This window comes from Aphis gossypii, chromosome 3 (assembly GCF_020184175.1).
Source record: "Aphis gossypii isolate Hap1 chromosome 3, ASM2018417v2, whole genome shotgun sequence".
NCBI lineage: Eukaryota > Metazoa > Arthropoda > Insecta > Hemiptera > Aphididae > Aphis > Aphis gossypii.
This window is the reverse complement of record NC_065532.1, coordinates 302,300-323,028: the sequence shown is the minus strand read 5'-3', so window position 1 is coordinate 323,028 and position 20,729 is coordinate 302,300. Positions and strand designations below refer to the sequence as shown.

General features: G+C 30.6%; 3 protein-coding genes across 3 annotated transcripts; all 3 read right to left on the bottom strand.

Moving 5' to 3' along the window:
- Positions 1-4,212: 4,212 nt before the first annotated feature.
- On the bottom strand, positions 4,213-5,711 carry LOC126551184 (uncharacterized). The gene is made up of 6 exons (XM_050204006.1): positions 5,381-5,711; positions 5,085-5,288; positions 4,908-4,987; positions 4,778-4,843; positions 4,627-4,713; positions 4,213-4,540 (listed from the first exon to the last, which is right to left on the bottom strand). Exons 1-6 carry the CDS (start codon positions 5,446-5,448, stop codon positions 4,254-4,256), a joined length of 792 nt encoding a protein of 263 aa, XP_050059963.1. The 5' UTR covers positions 5,449-5,711; the 3' UTR covers positions 4,213-4,253.
- Positions 5,712-8,714: 3,003 nt separating this feature from the next.
- LOC126550695 (zinc finger MYM-type protein 1-like) lies at positions 8,715-10,156 on the bottom strand. The gene is made up of 2 exons (XM_050202689.1): positions 9,337-10,156; positions 8,715-9,067 (listed from the first exon to the last, which is right to left on the bottom strand). The coding sequence occupies exons 1-2, from the start codon at positions 10,154-10,156 to the stop codon at positions 8,715-8,717; spliced, it is 1,173 nt and encodes a 390-aa protein (XP_050058646.1).
- A 7,161-nt stretch (positions 10,157-17,317) lies between these two features.
- Positions 17,318-17,929, bottom strand: LOC126550694 (ADP-ribose glycohydrolase OARD1-like). Its single transcript, XM_050202688.1, has one exon. The coding sequence runs from the start codon at positions 17,927-17,929 to the stop codon at positions 17,318-17,320; it is 612 nt and encodes a 203-aa protein (XP_050058645.1).
- Between the last annotated feature and the right edge of the window lie 2,800 nt (positions 17,930-20,729).

Genomic DNA, 20,729 nt, shown 5'->3' with positions numbered 1-20,729 from the left:
GTATTATCAAAATATTAACCATATTGACTGGAATAATTAACAAGTCAATAATCCATATCAATTGCAACAAATATTGTATAGAGCTGATGTATTAACTGAAATCAAAATGTTTATAAATAATTATAACAAGAATTATTTATAATAGTTTTTACATATAACAATATGGTGACCAGAATTACTATTTTTCATAGGATAGTACTCTTTTTTTATGCAAGTCCTAGTGTCATTAAAAATAGTGTTAAGTATATTAAATTGCAATATTTTTTTGAAAATATTATTAGGTACTACACGTTTATGATTTTTATAATTTAGTATTAATTTATATTTTATAGTTCGAGCTAATGCAATCTAATTGGTTGTTAGCATAGTTAATTTAATTTGTTAATGTTTCCTATATTTTAACAAAGTTTTGTATTAATTTATTCAAATTTTCCACTTGGTATTTTACCTTCAAAAAAATAACTAAAATATTTATAGGTACTTTATTTTAAGTTTACTTAAATTTCATAGAATTGTTATCATAAAGACACACATCTAACGAGTTGACATAATAATTTTAAATAATTAGTTTTTTAGTACCTACCTAGGTAATAATAATAATTTTAAAAAATACAATTTTTGTAGAAGGAGATGACCTATGGTCTATATGGGCAAAAAGGGTGTATGCATTGGCAATTACGACAGAGGAGAAGCTAAGATTTAATTTTTATATCTGGTCACCATACATATAACTACAAAATAAGCAATACTTACCAATATTTAATAGGCCTTTCCAAGTATCAAATTCACACGCGTAATCTTAATTTAAATAAGTACTTCTATGTTTAATTAAATTAATAAACAAAATAAAATATAATATAAACAACACATTTTGACATATTATTATAATATAAATAATATAAATATAATGTAATATTGACTGTTATGTCATGTTATTTTATTATAATGTTGATGTCTGATGTTCTATGCTTCACAAGATTACCACAATAGTCATACTACATAGTACAATATGGCGTACGGTCAGACGTTAGTAAAACTTTTACTGTAAAAGTAAAGTTTTCATTTTTCAGTAAGTTGTCACGAGGTATCGTGTAATAATGAAACATTATATAACTGAAATCTGGATGATAGCTTGCCAGTTGCGATCTCGGATATGTACATATTAATATAGGTAATAATAAACCTTATACTAGGTAATAAGTATAAGGTCTATGGTATTGGAATTATTGTTTTGTGATTATACAGAACGCAAGATTATTATTTTGCTTCATAAATTTAAATAATTTAATGTTATAGGTGGGGCGGAGTTACAGAATACAAGGGTATTCATAACTTTTGGCTTTTCATAATCACTAATCGGTATCTATTATTAGAATGACGTATTATGCATCATCGTTGGAGCCGGTAATCGAAAGCGATAAGCGAATAATAGTATTTATAGTAGTAATATTAGTCCAATTAATATTATAATTATATGACAATTGACAATAAAACAGGTAGGTAATAAGTAATAACAGGTACAAATTTAATATTATCACCACTCTCCGCTACACCATGTATCGTTGATATCGAATTCATTACTATTATAGTTACTGGACTTAACAAATAAAAATCCCAATTCTGACTAATTAGTACTGATGTATAACACCTAAAAACTTTCTAAAACCAACCAACTTTGAGCAGCTATAACTCGCCGACGGATTAATGAAAGTTAAAAATGTTAACGTGAAATTTGATGAATGAAAAAAATGGCTTTATTAATTTATGCAATTATTAATATAGGTTGCCATTTTAAAATCAAAAGTTGATAGTTATTTTACTATTAAATATAAGAGCGAAAAAATTAAAATTTTATACAGTTGTAGAAAATCATGTATCTAAAACTATGAAAACAAAAAAAATGAAAAAAAATCTATACCTTTTGAAATAATGAGTGTTGTTTGATAAAAAAATCACCCTGTATAGCCGTTAGCCTATAGGTGAAAAAATTTCTGAATGTAGCTGTGATGACAACAATGTAATTAAAAATATGTCACCACCTAAGAAAAAATTCAAAAGGTTAGTGAAATTTAATAATACTTGGCTTAAAAATTATGTATGGATAATGTCTGCCCAAAATGAATATCAAGCCCATTGTAAATTTTGTTGTTGTAATATTTCCATATCGCATGGAGGTGAAATTGATTTAAAAAAGCATGAAATAACAATAAAACACTCCCAATTTGTAAAAAATCAATCAAAACGTATTTCTACAATAACTTCATACATTCCTTTATCCACTGATGAAGATCAAGTATCTGCTGCTGAAACCGCTTTCATTTACCATATTGTTAAACACGTATATAGTTATAACTCGGCCGAATGTGCTGGAACATTATTTCATTCATTATTTCCTGATTCAAAATTAACTCAAAAATATCGATGTTGTAGAAAAAAGGCCAACAAAATTGTAAGTAATGTTTTAGCACCATATACCTAGTATAGAACAAGTTTTAGACTATCTTAAAGATAATCGACCATTTTCTATAGCAACTGACGCCTCAAATAAAGGAAATATTAAAACATTTTCATTTTTAGTACGGTATTTTAAAAAAAATGTAGGTGAATGTACAAAGCTTCTTTCATTTTATTCATTAGAATGTGAAAAATCAACTTCTATAGCTAATTCTATTTTGGAGAATATAAAAAAACATAAATTAAATATTGAGCACGTAACTGGATACTGTGCAGATAATGCACCAGTTAATTTTGGTAAAAACCAAAGTTTACTTTTTGAACTAAAAAAAAAAAATTCGAAAATCTTGGGAATTGGGTGCCCTTTTCATATCTTACACAATATGGGGAAGTATGCTTGTAAAGTACTGAAGTTTGATTTAGAAATAATTATCATAAAATCTTACAACGAGTTCAGTAATTCAACAAAAAAAACAACCTCCCTAAAGTCTTTTTTCGATTGGTTAAACACGGATTGGTGTGAACTTTTAAGGCATGTTCCGACTAGGTGGCTAGTTTAATACCAGCTGTCGAAAGATTAATAAACAATTTTAAACCGATTAAATCGTACTTTTTATCTCAAGAAAATACTTCAAAAATATTGTCTGATTTTTTTAACCATGAACTAGCAGAAGCTTATTTGGGATTTTTAGCAAATATCGGTAATTTATTCAATTCTATTATAATGAAACTTGAATCGAGTGAATCTTTAATTGTTGATCTATATAATATAATGGAAAAGTTAAGAAATTATATAATTGAAATAAAAAAAGAAAAGTTTTATGGTGCTACAGTTCGTTCTGCAATAATAGGAGCTGAAAATAATAATAAAAAAAAACAAGGCTGATATGTTTTATGATCCTATTTGGATAAGTGGTTTCCTTTGGAAAATAATAAATTACAGTTGTTTCGTTGTTTATCACTAAGTACAAAAAATTACGAAAATATAAATATACACGAAATTACAAAGGTAGCAGACACATTATTAATTAAAATAAAAGACAATTTTTTGTTTGAAGAAATAAGAGAATTTAAGTTATTTTTGATAAAGTATGCATCAGATAATACTTTTGAAACTACTTCATCGTCCTCATTTAATAAAAATGGGTTCAATTTTTAAAAGAAACTAATGCCCCCAAATCTTGAAAAAATTATTAACTATGAATTATCAATACCACATTCAAATGCTATGTCAGAACGTATTTTCAGCTTATTGAAAACTGCGTGGAGAAGTGATCGAAACAGATTATTGTTGCAAAATTTAGAAGCTGAATTAATCCTAAAAACTAATTTTGATGAAACCTGCATAGAGTTTAGAAAGTTTTTGAATACTCCCAAAGGAAAAAATTTATTGAAAAAAAATAAGATCATCTGAAAAATATCTAAAATATATAGTTTAAATATATATTATATATTATTATTATTATACATTTATATCAGTATTCTTAATGTGTTTTATATAATATTATTATTTAATTTGTATCAGTTGTATTAATTTTACAAGTATACAATTATTTTTATTTAATATTATTTATAATAATATTATTATTATTATTTTTATTAGAAAATCACAATTTTTATTTACATATCTTGTTATTTATTAACTATTTATTGTTGAATTGTTCATGCTAGATTTACAACTTGATTTTGATTTTATTGTCCATTAAATCAAGATGATTGAAATTCACAAAAACAAAAAAAATATTAATATTAGCTGCACAAATAATATAATTTCAAGAGTCAATGTTAATTTATTGATTCTAATGATTTATATAGTTAGTTTTATATAGTTTATACTTTACCAGAATATTGTCATGGGCTACTTCACTCAATAAATTCTGTTTCTTCATGTATGCAAACAAAGTTTTCAATGATGACAGTTTCTTTTGTAGCCTATTAACTTTTTGCGTTAATGTTTTAATTTGTCTTCTCTGTTTAATAATTTTTAATTTTGCCACTTTAAAATTCTCTTTTGCTCGTTTAGGAGTACTTAAATCAGGAGTAGTTACATCACCAACATAACGATTTCTCCTTCGTTTTGGAGTTTCTGAAATTAAATTATTCATGATGACGTATAAATAACACTTATAAATTACTATTTATAATAATATACATTAATATTTATTAATATACCAATAATGCACTCAGATGGTGTAGAATTTGTTAGTGATATTTTTCGCTTAGTATTTAATTCAGGAACTCTTTCAGTTATTTCAAGTACTAAAATAAAGTATAAAACGGTTTCAATTAAAATAAAATATAGTCAGTTAATAATTATTCTTACTTTGATCAATATTTTGACTTGTGTCATTACGTGAACAAGATGGTTCACTGTCAGTTATTCCAAGTACTAAAATAAAGTATAAAACGGTTTCAATTAAAATAAAATATAATCAGTTAATAATTATTCTTACTTTGATCAATATTTTGACTTGGGTCATTGTGTGAACAAGACGGTACATATTCACTTTCACTAGGTTCAATCATTTGCATTCTATTTCAAGAAAATAAAGTTATTAAAAATAAAAACACATTAAAAGAAAGGTATGTGGATCAAGAATGAATTTAAAAAGAAAACCATAAAATCTTACTTAGGCTTGTTTACATATAAATATTGTGAAATCCTATAAAATTTTGTAGGAACTGAGCCAGGTTTTAATAACTTCCTTGCAGTGGCCTTATAACAATGTTCTTCAAAGTGAAGAGAACATATTCTCCTATCTGGAGAATAATCATTTTCACTATAGCCACAAGCTTTTAGCCAAGCATTGCGCAAATATTTATCAGTAGGTAACCTGTAAATGTCATTATAATTTATAAAATAATACCTATTACCAGCCAAGTATTCATTCTAAAATTCAACAATAGTTATAAATTTATAACTTACGTGTGCAGTGTTAAGCCAGCAATTTTAGATAGCGTCGATTGACAATAAAAACAGCATACTCTGCCCATGTTGATGAAAAAAGATTAACAATTTGATTTAAAATTTTGATGCCAAATTAGTTAAATTAGCAAAATATAAAGTCAACAAAATTCAAAAAATCAAAAATTTCAACGTTATCGCTTATCACTTTATCAGTATAACAGTATCATTCGCTTAGATTTCTGGGCATGCGCATTTCTTTCGTGTACCGTGAAATTTTGAAGGTGGTGGGGATGATGTTGGACACAATTCGGTATACGCATAACTACATCCATAGTATATGATCTAAGACTATGATGTAAAAACGAGCCGACTCCTGATAATAGATACCGATTAGTGATTATGAAAAGCCAAAAGTTATGAATACCCTTGTATTCTGTAACTCCGCCCCACCTATAACATTAAATTATTTAAATTTATGAAGCAAAATAATAATCTTGCGTTCTGTATAATCACAAAACAATAATTCCAATACCATAGACCTTATACTTATTACCTAGTATAAGGTTTATTATTACCTATATTAATATGTACATATCCGAGATCGCAACTGGCAAGCTATCATCCAGATTTCAGTTATATAATGTTTCATTATTACACGATACCTCGTGACAACTTACTGAAAAATGAAAACTTTACTTTTACAGTAAAAGTTTTACTAACGTCTGACCGTACGCCATATTGTACTATGTAGTATGACTATTGTGGTAATCTTGTGAAGCATAGAACATCAGACATCAACATTATAATAAAATAACATGACATAACAGTCAATATTACATTATATTTATATTATTTATATTATAATAATATGTCAAAATGTGTTGTTTATATTATATTTTATTTTGTTTATTAATTTAATTAAACATAGAAGTACTTATTTAAATTAAGATTACGCGTGTGAATTTGATACTTGGAAAGGCCTATTAAATATTGGTAAGTATTGCTTATTTTGTAGTTATATGTATGGTGACCAGATATAAAAATTTAAATCTTAGCTTCTCCTCTGTCGTAATTGCCAATGCATACACCCTTTTTGCCCATATAGACCATAGGTCATCTCCTTCTACAAAAATTGTATTTTTTAAAATTATTATTATTACCTAGGTAGGTACTAAAAAACTAATTATTTAAAATTATTATGTCAACTCGTTAGATGTGTGTCTTTATGATAACAATTCTATGAAATTTAAGTAAACTTAAAATAAAGTACCTATAAATATTTTAGTTATTTTTTTGAAGGTAAAATACCAAGTGGAAAATTTGAATAAATTAATACAAAACTTTGTTAAAATATAGGAAACATTAACAAATTAAATTAACTATGCTAACAACCAATTAGATTGCATTAGCTCGAACTATAAAATATAAATTAATACTAAATTATAAAAAATCATAAACGTGTAGTACCTAATAATATTTTCAAAAAAATATTGCAATTTAATATACTTAACACTATTTTTAATGACACTAGGACTTGCATAAAAAAAGAGTACTATCCTATGAAAAATAGTAATTCTGGTCACCATATTGTTATATGTAAAAACTATTATAAATAATTCTTGTTATAATTATTTATAAACATTTTGATTTCAGTTAATACATCAGCTCTATACAATATTTGTTGCAATTGATATGGATTATTGACTTGTTAATTATTCCAGTCAATATGGTTAATATTTTGATAATACAATCCAGTAGGACTTTAAAATTGATAGTTGCTCTATAGCCAATGCTATTTTAGAAAATCTATAGCATACCTACTAAAATTCTTAATAATGATATTCTAAGATTTTCTGTACCTATTCACAAAAAATATCCAGATGATTTGAATGATACATATTAAAACAATATTCCAATTTACAACTGGAAACAATAAAAATAAAAATATTGGTTTCTATATTGGATTTTAGTATTTCAATATGCAACAAAATAAAAAATATGGTTTTATACTTAGTACCTACATATTTCAAGTGAAATATAATTCAAGTAATTAGGTTTTTATTGTATTTTTTTAGATACCTTATCAACTAAATTTGAAAGAAGTGTAAACAATTGAATCCAACCAACATTCCAAACATTCCAGAGGAAAACTATTACCAACCATTTTATATGTAATAGGTATATAAAACTAAAAATTGTAAATGAAAAAAATGTATTGTAATTTGTATGACATTCCATACTTAAATTTAAATAAGGTTACAACATCAATCATTTAAATTTTAATCCTAAAAGATAATTCTGAGATACTATAGCTTGCTGGTGCATTGATGAGTAAAAATAGAAATTTAGGTATTGTAAAATAAAATAAGTAAATATTCTAGTATAAATCAAATAAATAATTTAAAAAAAATCTTTTGGTATCTAAAATCTATGATAAATTATTATATTTAGATTGCTACTAAGTATTTGTTTTTATGATGCTTGATGAATTTCAATATAAAGTATTAAAAGAACATATAATGTATTTTAATTTTAAATTGTATTGTTTTACTCAGTGAGATGCCAAATACTGACATTGGATATTTTGTAAAGGCTGATACAGACTAGAGAAATGGGGGGAGGCAAAGATATTTATTAAGTTAAATAATAAAAAAAAAAAAATGTTGTCTATTAGCAGCTATGCATTGCCCCCTATGCCCTAAGCTTCTATCTGCGTTTTGGTAAATGATGGTGTTGTAGCCTGTTTATTGTTAAATATTAGAAATAGTTTATATTAAAGTAATAAATTAAAATATTAACATTTTTTTTTTAGTAAGTAATTACATACCTGCATATAATACATTTTTGATATGCACAAATTAGTTCATATTCTACAATAATTTTTTCATAAAATCCAGGCCCTTCATGAATTTATAATTTATATTAATATTATTAGGGCCACTTTTAAATTTTACTATTGTTTTAGGTCTGGGGTTATTGGAGAATTGTTTTTAATTTCTTGAATACATAAATCATTAATCATATTTTATCCCTTTCAGCACTGACCTACATTTTTGTGTAGACAGGGGCGTGCCTAGAAATTTTTTTCGGGGGGAGGGTTCAATATTTTACTAACACGTACCTATTTTAAGTGTATAAGTGTATTTATTTTACTAGATAATAGATATTAATTGGCCATATATACAATATTCAAACAACATACATATGTCAGATCGAGTCATATTATTCAATAGTAATATTAAAAAAAATAATAATCATACATAATAATTTATAATACATTAAAATACATTTTAAATAATTTTTCGATATATATATATATATAATTAGTTATTAGATAATATAAAAAAAAAAATCATAGAACGAATCCTTGTCTTCGAGGTATTAAAGCGAACCTTCTCACCACTTCATTAGGACCAACGTTAATTTCTTTTTGAATTGAAAGAAGAGCTAACCCAGTTAACCGATCTTCGCCAGTTGTGTTGCGCAGATATGTTTTGAGACGCCGTAAAGTAGAAAAGGTCCTTTCTGCAGTTGCCGTAGACACGGGTAAAGTTGCTAATATTTCCAACAGTTTTCTTATATTTGGGAAAAATCTTTCATCAAATTCTAATAAAAACTCTACTGCATTTGAAGGTTTTTTTTCAATGTTATCTTTTAACCATTTTAATTTCCATGTGGAGAATTCTTCATTAAATACTGTAGAATCTGGCAATAAACTTTCATAAAAGATTATAGTATCTTTTGATAGATCTAGTGAATTTACATTAATACAACTTGGAATTAATTTTTCTAAGTCGGTTATTATTTGTTTATGTTTTATAAAACGGTCTGATAAATGAACAATGGTATGGTCTAAAAATGAATTAAATATTGTGCGTCAGGCGATTGTGAAGGAGTATTATCCCGGTTTGTTTGTTTTTTTACGCAGCGAGGAATTGTCACTTCACTATCTACATCAATAAGTATTTGATTACATTTATCATATATTAATTTAAAATTGGAATCACTGTTTTCACGAAGGTTACTAAGAGCATCAATTATATTTTGAACATGATCACATGCAGCAGTTAAATCGGAATTCACAGTCAGTAAGTTATAACATAGTGGTAATGTATAAGCAAATACTTTTTCTATTATGCTTAAAGTAATAAAAAATTGGCCATTTAATATTACTGAAAGGAGTTGATAAGCTTTATTGGAAGTTTCGGTATTAATTGATTTTTGGAGATCTTCTAACGCATGAATTATTGGAATGTACATTTCTTTAAAGCGATTAATAGCATCGTGTCTTAATATCCATCTCGTTTCACACATCGATAATAGCACTGTATGTCTACTACTTGGAAAATGATTAATCACATGATTTTTTAAAACATCAGTGCGTTGAGCTGATCCTCGAAAAAAATTACAAACTGACGATACACTACCCATAGTATTTCTGACAACAGTTATCTTATAAGCATCATTGATTGCGAGATTAAAAGAATGCGCACTGCAATGAACAAATAATGCCTTCGGATATTTTTTACGTATTACAGCTTGAGCACCATTCAAATGATCACTCATAGAAGCCGCGCCATCATAACCCTGGCCAATTAAAAAGTCTAAGTTAATACCAGCCGATTGTAAATTTTCAATTATAGTTGTCGCTAAACCTTGGCCACTTAAATCAGAAACAACTACAAACTTTAAAAAATCTTCCCGGATTAAAGGGTACGTCAAATCAGGATCAATGTAACGGATACATAGAGACATTTGTTCTTGTTGAGAGATGTCAGTAGTTTCATCTGCCATAATTGAAAATATCTTTTGTCAGGAACACCGATTTTCTATTGCAAACGAACCAGACAAGTTAGAAATAATGTGTAAATTTCAAAAATTAAGTATTTATTTTTAGAAAAGGAAACAGTTTGAGAAATAAAAAATAATAAATTATTTGATCATATTTTTAAGGTTTCAAGGTTTTGATTTTCTGCAAAACGTGTTATTTCCGGAAATGATACGTTTTGAAAAAAATATGGTTTTATTCCGTTTTGTAAAATTTTTTTTCAAAACGTATTATTTCCATTATTTTATAATATTGTATAGATTTTAGAAAAATATTACATTATTTTTTTCTATACTTGGAGTCAAGTAACAGAGTACCATTTTAAAATCTTGAAGTAAATAATAGGCACATGCAAAATATTTATTTATATTAAGCCTAATAAAACATTAAAACAGCTTTGTTCAATTTAAAATTTAGTAGGTATATTATCATACATGTTTTTTTTCATGAGATTATACTAAATACCTAGGTGTATAATAATTAAATAATATACATATATTATAAAAATGTAATTATAATAAAATATAGAAAAAAATATAATATAAATAGGTAGGTACCAACTAAGTACCAATTGTTAATATTAAAACAACAAAATAATAAAGGTATTAATGAGTGTCTTCAGTCTTCACTTTAAATCAAAATTAAATGAATCATGATAACAACTAAGATAGTATATAATATTATTAACATAAAAATAACAAAAAAAAAATTAAAAAATTAATGAGTATCTTCACTTTAAATAGTATCAATTGTTAATATTAGAATAACAAAACAACATAAGAATTAATGAGTATCTTCACTTTAAATAAAAATTCAATGAGTTATGATAACAACTAAAATTTTATATAATATTATTAACATAAAAATAACAAACATTTTTTTTTTAAATTAATGAGTATCTTCACTTTAAATAAAAATTCAATGAGTCAAGATAACAACTAAAATTGTATATAATATAATTAATATAAAAATAACAAAAAAAATTAAAAAGAGTATCTTCATTTGAAATCAAAAGGTCACTAATATTATATTATAATAATATAATATAATAAGTTAATAAGTATAATAATATATCAAATGGCAAATACTATGCATTAATCATTAATATATAATACTGACAAGGTAACGAAAAAAAAAATATAAAAACTAATGACTGTCTTCACTATAAATCAAAACTCCATTTTCATCTTCAAAATCATTATTCGATTCTTCAATGTTGTTTGTGTTCAATATCACTGTAAAATTCTTTGGCATCTTCAGGAATTGTAAAATATTTCATTAAGTTTTTTATATCATTCTGTTTCGGCTCTTTTACATGATTGACTTATGAAAGTTTCAAGACATTATTTAAATTTTCTAAATTTGCACCTCGCTTTAAAACTTGTATTCGTGTTGGGGTAGCTTCATACGAGGATGATATTCCTACTAATTTGTCTCCCTTTTTATAGGTAAATATTTTTTGTTCAGTTGATTTAAATCCCAATTTACTTTTAATAACATTTTTTATGTTTGTTTTAAAATCTGACATTTCAAAATCCTTACCATATTCCCATACCGTGCAGGATTCTCTAAACATATCATGATATGTTTTTGGTGATAAAATATTCTCAATCTTTCTCAGTTTTTGCTCAATTCTTCCAAATACTTGGTCTGGAGGCATGTAACTATGTCCTCTAACGGGAAATATATGTTTAATCGTAGTAAAAATTGTTGATTTATAGTTTATGAAGTATAATAACAATGTCATGACAAACTGGTTCTTATTTTGGGCAGAGCAGGAATCTGAAAATAATTTCAAAACTTTTGGTGACTGGCCTGCTGCTTTTAATTTATTTTCTAACTGTTCCAAACAGTGTAACAATGCACTACAAATCTCATTAGGGCCACGACCACTTTGAGTTTCTAGCCAGGTGTACAGATCTACATTTTCAGCAGTTTGATGATCCGAATTAGACACAAATGTCAAATTGTAAAGCCAAGCTTGTCTGCTGTAAAATGTATCGGTTACTGAAAGTTTGGGAAGAGCTTGGTTTTGCATCATATCAAAACTGCATATAATTTCACTCTCATTTTTCTCATACATCAATTTAAAAAAAAATTTGGATAATCCTTGGTGAGTTTTGAGTTCCAGTTTCATTTCATTTTTAAGACGTTTATCGTTTTCTACAGATATCTTGGAAACTTTTTCTGTACAGAAACTACATACATCTTGTCTTTAAAGACACCACGTCCATGTGAACCAAACCTAATCAAGTTTCACATATAATATATATATTATATATATTATATATTATAATATTATGTAAAACTTTTATTAACAATTATTTTTATTTTTCGGGGGGGTTGAACACCCAACCCCCCCCCCTGGGCACGCCACTGTGTGTAGATGAATAATTTTGTTACTACATGCTGAATATTATTTCAATTTTATATCCATTGTCAACTAATCTACACTTTTGTATAGGTAAATTTTTATCCTCTTTAAATCCTGAACTATTTTTTTTCTTCAAATGGACAATATGTTTCAAAAATGGAATAATTAGGAATTGAAATGCATAGGAAAGATATTTAAAAAAAAAAATGATCATCGGTTTGGCTAAAAAACAACCCACACATTTGTGTAGGTACGTACTGTATTAGTATAATAAAAAAAATAACAATAAATCCATTGTTTATGTAACATATCAAAAATAACAATTTTAATAAAAAAAAATATTGAGCTTTTTAATACACTTTTTTTATCAAACTTTAAAAATAACATGAATACAAAAAAAAAAAGTCGGCAAGTGGGTACCGCTCTGCTGTACATTAGGGGATGGGGTGGACCTCGGACTAGGGTAGATTAAATTTGAATGCAATGATAGGTATCATTGTATACGAAAAACGATTCTGAACGGAGATGATTTGTCAGTCTAGAATATATTATATTTCAATATTGTCATATATTTTATTTTTCAATTAGGGCGCATTTGAATTTGGCATGGTTAATCAATTTTTCCAAAAACATTGCATGTAGGTAGTTATCATAATTCACATAGATAATATCTATGATAATTCATAATACCTTATTTTATCATAGATATACCTGGTATACCATATAATCACATATAATATTGTACACAGCCAAGGTTCTTAGATTATAATCTATAAACCTTGCACAGCAATGCTGCAGCTGCTAATATAGATAATACACTTTATCTATATCTGTGATATTTTATGTTTTGTTTACATTCCATATGTTGACGTTGTTGGTTGATTACGGTTTTTAAAATTTTATTTCTATTATGAATTAACCATGTATTAATTGTAATCGTTTTAAATTAATATGATTCTAAGTCGTGTTGATTCCTTGTGTAACAATTACATATTAACATCAAGACGAGCCATTTCTTAAAGATTTCATTATGTAAGTTTAATAAGTACCCATCACATTAAATTACTTAATATTTACTTATAATTATGTATTTTGTTTATTGTTTAGATATTACTAATGGCTGAATTTTATCATCAAATATGTATATTATAGTGTAACCAAGCTCAGCTGATGTTATACTCAGTGTACTATAATACAAATTGTTATTAGTTTCTCAACTGGTAGACTTTAGTACAGATAGGTATTCGAAATAAATTTGACCAGATTACTATGGACTATTTACAATATTAATAATTCAAATTAAACCATTAAATAAAGGATTTTTTTTTTTATATTTTATAAAAATAACAGTGGATTAATACATTTCTTAAATTCTAAGTTCAATAGATACAGAATTGTGTAAGAATTTTGTATCACACAGCACATTGAGTAATGACAAATTGTTTATAAGATTCATAGTTCACAGTACACAACGATATCAACTAATAAAAATGTTTGTACTGTTAAACCCAATGAAGGCCATTGAAAGATTCATATACTTTCAACCCTTAAATTGATTAAATATTTTGAATCTGTAAAAAATAACAAATTTAAAGTAATAAATTAGTTTAAACATATATAATAAGTGGCTTTTTAAGTATTTACTTTTTACCTTTAATGTATTATATGTATTATAATATATTCAATAAATTGTTAGTATTCGAGTTGTATCATAGTGTTGTGTACGTCTACACGACAATTTAAATAAATATAATAAAGTACGCTTGGCGAAATAACCGACTATATCCTTTATTTATAACCACATAAAACAAAATAATTTTACACGAGTTCGGAGGTTCGGACTGATGTTCTGCTAGAATACGACTACTTCCCCCTGGTGACGAGCGCGGACGGCTGCCCCGCTTGTGGCTACTCAAAACTGTCCACTCAGCGGAATGCCATAGGCTGTCGCAACGCTCGTTCCCACGGATACTTGGGTACATATATATAGATACATATACAATAAGAAACTGCTTACATACTACTTCTAAAGGAAATGGTTTATAACACCCCCCAACTTAATTGAAAGATGGTGGCTAAATAGTTACCATTTTTCTCCTTTGCTTAATTAAGTAGTAATTTTTGGAAGACTGCAGGCCAAGGCCGTGCGAGACTGTACAATTTATTTTTCTACATGAGGTTCTGCAATGTCCGGTACATACAATTTCGGTATACTACATTTATATTTAATAATTAAATACAAACTTATGATAACTAGCATGATCACAATAACATAAAGCATTATAATATGATGCTCTGGTTTTACAAAAATGTTAGTTGTGGTATCCTTGTATAATTCCTCAAGTTGATTTAATTCTTGGGCATCCTGAGCTAATTTATTGAAATTTGTATGAGACACGTGATTGCCGATTTTCTGAGGTTCATGATATTCAATGATTTTCTTAAGGGATATCGAATAATTAAGATTCGGGCTAATTGGTATGTAGTCATTATGTACCTGTGTTCTTAGGTTCCTAGTTGGCGTGAGTATTGAGTAGTCGGTGTAGACTACGCAATACTCCGGAATCTCTAATTTTCCTACACCAGTTAGTACTACTTTATATGTTTCTTTGTGACACGCGACTGTGACTACCTGATGAGTAACATAATATAACTACGAGTTCTGATTTTGGAGCTTATGCCATATGGCTGTATTCACACTCAAGTATCGGAGGTTACATATGTCTGACAGTTTTTCTGGATTATTGTACAAGGATACCTCACAATTATCTGTTTCCGTACGCTTAAAAATAAATTCTAGTCCTAAACATAACTTGTATGAAAACAATGTTTTACAATTTAGGTACTGAGATTCCGTTAAACTGAAGTGGAATTCACTATTTAAACTTACTGCTAGATATTGGGTATCTGGTTTTATTAAAATCATTTTTTCTTGTGCTACCATTAATGGCAAGGGGATGTTATGGTAGATGTTATAAGGTATAGTTGACAACAACGGTATTCTTGATATAAACATGAGGGTCTGTTGAGAATATACTACGCTTAAGGTAGATGCTCTGAAAAGTTCTGGAAGTGCTAAATGGGATTCCATGGCAGGGAGTTCTAATGTCGGTGGTAACGTAAGTTGAATTTCTCTTAGTTCATGGTATAGTTCTGAGGGCGGATATACACTGGTGTGCATTAATCCGTTCAACGCGAAATTAACTATATTCTGCAGATTCTGGGTTTCCCACGCAAACTGATTTAACAGAAGGGATAAGATAGTAGTATGCTCATCGAAATTTGTTTTTATACTTAAGATATCGATTGCGTTTAACATGCGTTTGGCTTGTTCGGAGAGTCTGTCGATGGTTGATCTCGTTTTTTGATAATCTGTAGCTAAGTCATGAATTGTAGAATTCACTTCTTGAACAACGGATGAAACAATACGTAATTGTTCATGGGCGAGATGTAGGGATTTTTCGTTTGAATATCGTAGGTTTTGGATATTCGTGTAGAAAAAATTGGCGTCCTCGTCTGAGCAGACACCAAAGAGAACATTTGTTAACCTACCCACCGCATTCATTAGACCCCGCGTTCGCCGGGTTAGTTGTTCTGGGTATTTCCTACTGGGTGCTAAGACTTTCATGACTGAGTGAAAATTAAGTTCGATTTCATGGATAAATGGGTATGTGGTTTGCATGAAAGTGATACATGCTTTATTTAAGGTCTCGTCATATTGGTCTTTTAAAAGTACACATATGTCACTAGTTGACTGAAAGTAACTCTGGAGTGTCTGAAATTTAATGTCATAAGTAGTTAGGTTGACGTATGTTACAAAATCCCAGTTGGTGTTAGAGGTTCGGAGCGGACTTATCGATTCGAAATAAAGGCCTGACGCATTCTTGAGGTTCGTCACATGGATGTTCTTGTCTAGATTTTCTGATTTTCCGGATATGATCATAGTGGTCAATCTGAAAAATACTAGTAGTTATTCATGGAATAGCCTTAACAGGTTTCTATGCAGTTGCATTTGTTTGTTTTTCTTTAAGATAGTGACATTGGGAGAATCTACTTTTACTTCTACTACTGGGAATGGACCTAGCCACTTGGGTGCCAATTTACCCTTGCTGGCTTTTTCTTGTATTATCACTTTATCACCAACTTTTAGTTCTATTGAATATGCTTTCTGGTCATAGCGATCCTTGGATTTCTCTTTGGATTTAATTTGTTGCTCTCTGACCATTTGGTGAGTTTCCTGCATCAATCGTTTCATCTCGTACTGGTAATCCTGGTAGTTATACTGAGGTTCTGTATTTCGTGAAAACGATGTAGGGACTATCAACGGATAACCATATACCACCTCATGCGGCTGAAACCCCGTGGCTGAATGTATGGATGAGTTGTGACAATACATGGCATAGGGAACGTAGACGTCCCAATTTTGAGGGTTCTTACTAGCGTAATTCCTCAAGTACTCTCCGAGAGTTCTGTGACTGCGTTCCAGGCTTCCGTTACTCTGCGAATGGTATGGTGTCGTTGAAGTCTGCGTTATTTTCAAAAGCTTACAAACTTCTTTGAACACTTTACTCAAGAATTCCGTGCCACAGTCGGTCACCAGAGACTGTGGTTGCCAATGTAAACAAATGAACTGTGTGACAAAATGTTGTGAGACCGTATTAGCCTCGTGATCTTTCATAGCTGAAGCCCAAGAGAATTTCGAGAAATCGTCAATTAGTGTTAGGATGTAAGCGTTACCGGTGTAGGACTTCGGTTAAGGTCCTACAATATCCATATAGATTTTCTCGAAGGGTCTAGTTGCAGTGGTCGTTATAACCATGGGCTCCCGGATAGTCTGATTCGGAGTTTTATTGACTTGGCAAACTGGACATTTTTTTATATACTCTCTGATTTGTGCCCTCATCCCTTTCCACTGGTATAATTGGGATATCTTGCTATACGTCCGTGAAATCCCTTGGTGCCCACCAAGTGGATTTTCGTGATGCTCTTGTATGACCCGTTGCTTGCCTTCTTCCGTCAGCTCATCTCGTGTGTATACTAGAATATGCACCGAGGAACCACGGAAGAGGAATCGTAGCATGTCACGGATGACTTCCCACTTGCGTCCATCTAAACCACAGCTTAGTTTGGGGCAAGCGAGTCTTGTAATACCATTTTGTATGCAGTACGCCTTGAGGTTCTGTAAACTGTGGAAAATTGTCTCATATGTTGGTTTATGATAGAACAATTTCTTGATGATGATATAGAGTAACTTCCGATGTTCTGCCTGTGACATTAGGATGTCTGATACTTTTCGATTTTTCTTCTGAAGTTCCTTAAGGTTTCCAAATCTTTTGCGGAATTCCAACGCAATTCCTTTATTCATTTTAGGTCTTCAGAAACACAAAGAGCCAGAGGAATATCCGACTGTGTGTCGAATATGTCTCCGGTGATTTCTTTAAGGTTTGGTGTTGGTGCTATATATTCTGACTTGGCCTGAAGAAATTTCTGATATTCTTCAGTGGCATGCGAGTCATCGGAGCTAGTGGATGGCTCATGTTGCGAAAGGGGCCATTGGTCAACCTGAGTTTCTGAGATATTTTGGCCTGGAGTATCTGGATATGTTTCACTAATTGCTGCACTTTCATTTCTGGTAGTGACCCTGTGAATTCGGCTTAGCGCATCGGCATTCGTGTTGTTCACTCCGGGCTTGAAATGTATTGTATATTGATACTCTTCCAGCTTGAGGCGCCAGCGAGTGAGTCTTGATCCTGGATCAGTAATATTAAACAACCATACTAATGCTCTATGATCGGTCACTATGTTAAACTTCTGTCCGAATAAATAAGGTCTATACATCTTAATTCCCCATACAATACTGGTCAACTCCTTCTCGGTCGTGTTGTAGTTGACTTCTGCCTTATTTAAGGTACGGGATGCAAATGCTATCGGTAAATCTTTCCTTATCGGGCCTTGTGACAATACACATCCGATCGCGTAGTCACTCGCATCACAAGTCAAGTTAAACGTTTTTGAGAAGTCCGGGTACTGTAATATTGGAGCCTGTGTCAAGAGATCTTTTAACTGTTCGAAATACTGTTGGCATAGGTCGCTCCATCTAAACGTCACGTATTTTTTCAGCAGTGAGGTCAATGGCTTAGCGATCTGCCCGTAGTTTCTGATGAATCTTCTGTAGTAACCTGACAGTCCTAGAAAAGACTTAACCTCTTTCACATTTCTGGGAATTGGGAATTGTTGCACACAACTTATCTTCTGAGGATCTGGCTTGACTCCTTCGTCAGTGATTTGATGTCCGAGATAATTAACTTCTTTCCGTAGAAATTCGCACTTCAATGGTTGAAGTTTGAGATTGTATTGACGGAGCCTCTGAAAAATCTCAGTGATTTTCTGCGAATGATCATTTAGATCTTTTGCGTAGATGATGATATCATCTAGATAGACGAATGCTTTGATTCCATTTATACCCATTAAAACTTTGTTCATAAGCCTCTGGAAAGTCCCTGGGGCTCCCTTCAAACCAAAGGGCATTTGTTTGAATTCGAAATGACCTCGGTCTGTAGAGAACGCCGTCTTGCTACAGTCTGCGGGGTCCATCGGTATTTGATGATACCCATGGGCCAAGTCTAAGGTACTGTAATATTTTGACTTCCCTAACTGGTCCAAAATATCAATAATGTTTGGAAGTGGGAACGCATCACCTATTGTGACCTCATTCAGTCGGCGGAAATCCAAGCAGACACGGTATTTAACTTGGCCATTGACGTCGGGTTTCTTCGGGACCACCAGGAGTGGAGCGTTCCAAGGTGAGTCACTAGCTGTAATCACACCTTCCCCTTCGAGGGCCTCCATTTGGTCCGTAATTTCTTGTCTATGCCTTTGTGGTAAGCGGTATGGCTTCACATGAATTGGTGCTATCGCTTCTGAGGTTTTGATCCCATGTGTTACTGCCGTAGTCGCCGATACTCGATCTCCTTCTAAAAAAAATATATCCGAGTGATCCTGACAGATGGCCACTATCGATTCCCTTTCTTCAGAATTTAGATGATCCATTCTAAGTGCTTCTTCCAATCGTCTGAGTCGACTACTGTCTGCATGAGGTTCTGCTAGTCGATCCGTGACTTGTACTGAATGGATCAGTGCTTCCTTGAACTCTTCGTGGACCAGCTCCTTTAAATTAGGGGTCTTTAGTTTTATCGCTTCTTCAGTTGGGTTGATGAGTGTGGCTATCACCCTTTTGTTTTGCACCTTGGTTACAGAATTACTGCACATGACTGACTTCGTGATTTCTTGATATAACTTTTTTGTCGCTTCTTGTGAGTTCCTGACTCGTTCTTCTTCCCTTGCTGACTGTATAGCTTTATCTAGCGTTAACGGATTCCTGGCCTTGATAAAGTCTTTTAGAGGTCCTAGTCCTTCTACGAATACTTGGATCGTTTGCTTCCTAATACTTGTTCCTAGGGCTTGTGCTACCTCCCAAATTCATCCACTTGTCTCCTGTTCTATTATTAGTGTCTGGAAGTGCTCAATCCTATTTGCGTAGGTAGTAATATCTTCTCCAACTTTCTGCCTTGACGAATACAACTCGGAGAATAGATAAGTGGTTGTCCTCTGTGGTTCCAATGCGGACTTCAAAACGTCCTTTAGTTCAGCCCAGTTTTTTATTTCCTTAAACTTGACTGCCTGACGGGCTTTTCCTGTCAGTCTAACTTGTATCCCTTGGAGGAGTCGCGCCTGTACATGGTCATGTGCGCATGCTAACGCAAACTCGCATTTTTCTAAAAAGATTTCTAATTCTTCCTGCTTGTCTCCACTGAACGAACCTGGCAAGAGTTTTAGAGCAGCTTTCAGTCCTATTGTCTCTCCTCTCGGCCCGTATGAACTTCGTACACCCGATTGATCTGGATTTTCTTCAATTAAATGAAGATTTGGAATCGGTTTGTTGCGCCGGCGATCCTAATGGACGGTTGTCGCCTGACACACAGTCCTTGGGATTAATGTAGGTAGGGCAAATAAAACAATAACTATAGATATATGAAATAATACAAATAATACGTGTATTAATTTGCTACACGCACAACAAAACAATACTATAAATATTATAATACAATGTACAAGGGGAGGGGGCGGGGATCACCGTCTGGCCTGTACCGCTGCAACTGTGACTG

Excerpts from the sequence above, each read along its gene's own strand:
- LOC126550695 (XM_050202689.1), bottom strand. The coding sequence starts at position 10,156 with ATGGCAGATGAAACTACTGACATCTCTCAACAAGAACAAATGTCTCTA. Across the intron at positions 9,068-9,336 it reads TAAATTAATATATGATAAAT|ATTCTACAGTATTTAATGAA; the intron begins GTAATCAAATAC and ends GTTTATTGCCAG.
- LOC126550694 (XM_050202688.1), bottom strand. The coding sequence starts at position 17,929 with ATGAATAAAGGAATTGCGTTGGAATTCCGCAAAAGATTTGGAAACCTT.
- LOC126551184 (XM_050204006.1), bottom strand. The coding sequence starts at position 5,448 with ATGGGCAGAGTATGCTGTTTTTATTGTCAATCGACGCTATCTAAAATT. Across the intron at positions 4,714-4,777 it reads AAGTCAAAATATTGATCAAA|TACTTGAAATAACTGAAAGA; the intron begins GTAAGAATAATT and ends ACTTTATTTTAG. Across the intron at positions 4,541-4,626 it reads ACCATCTGAGTGCATTATTG|AAACTCCAAAACGAAGGAGA; the intron begins GTATATTAATAA and ends ATTTAATTTCAG.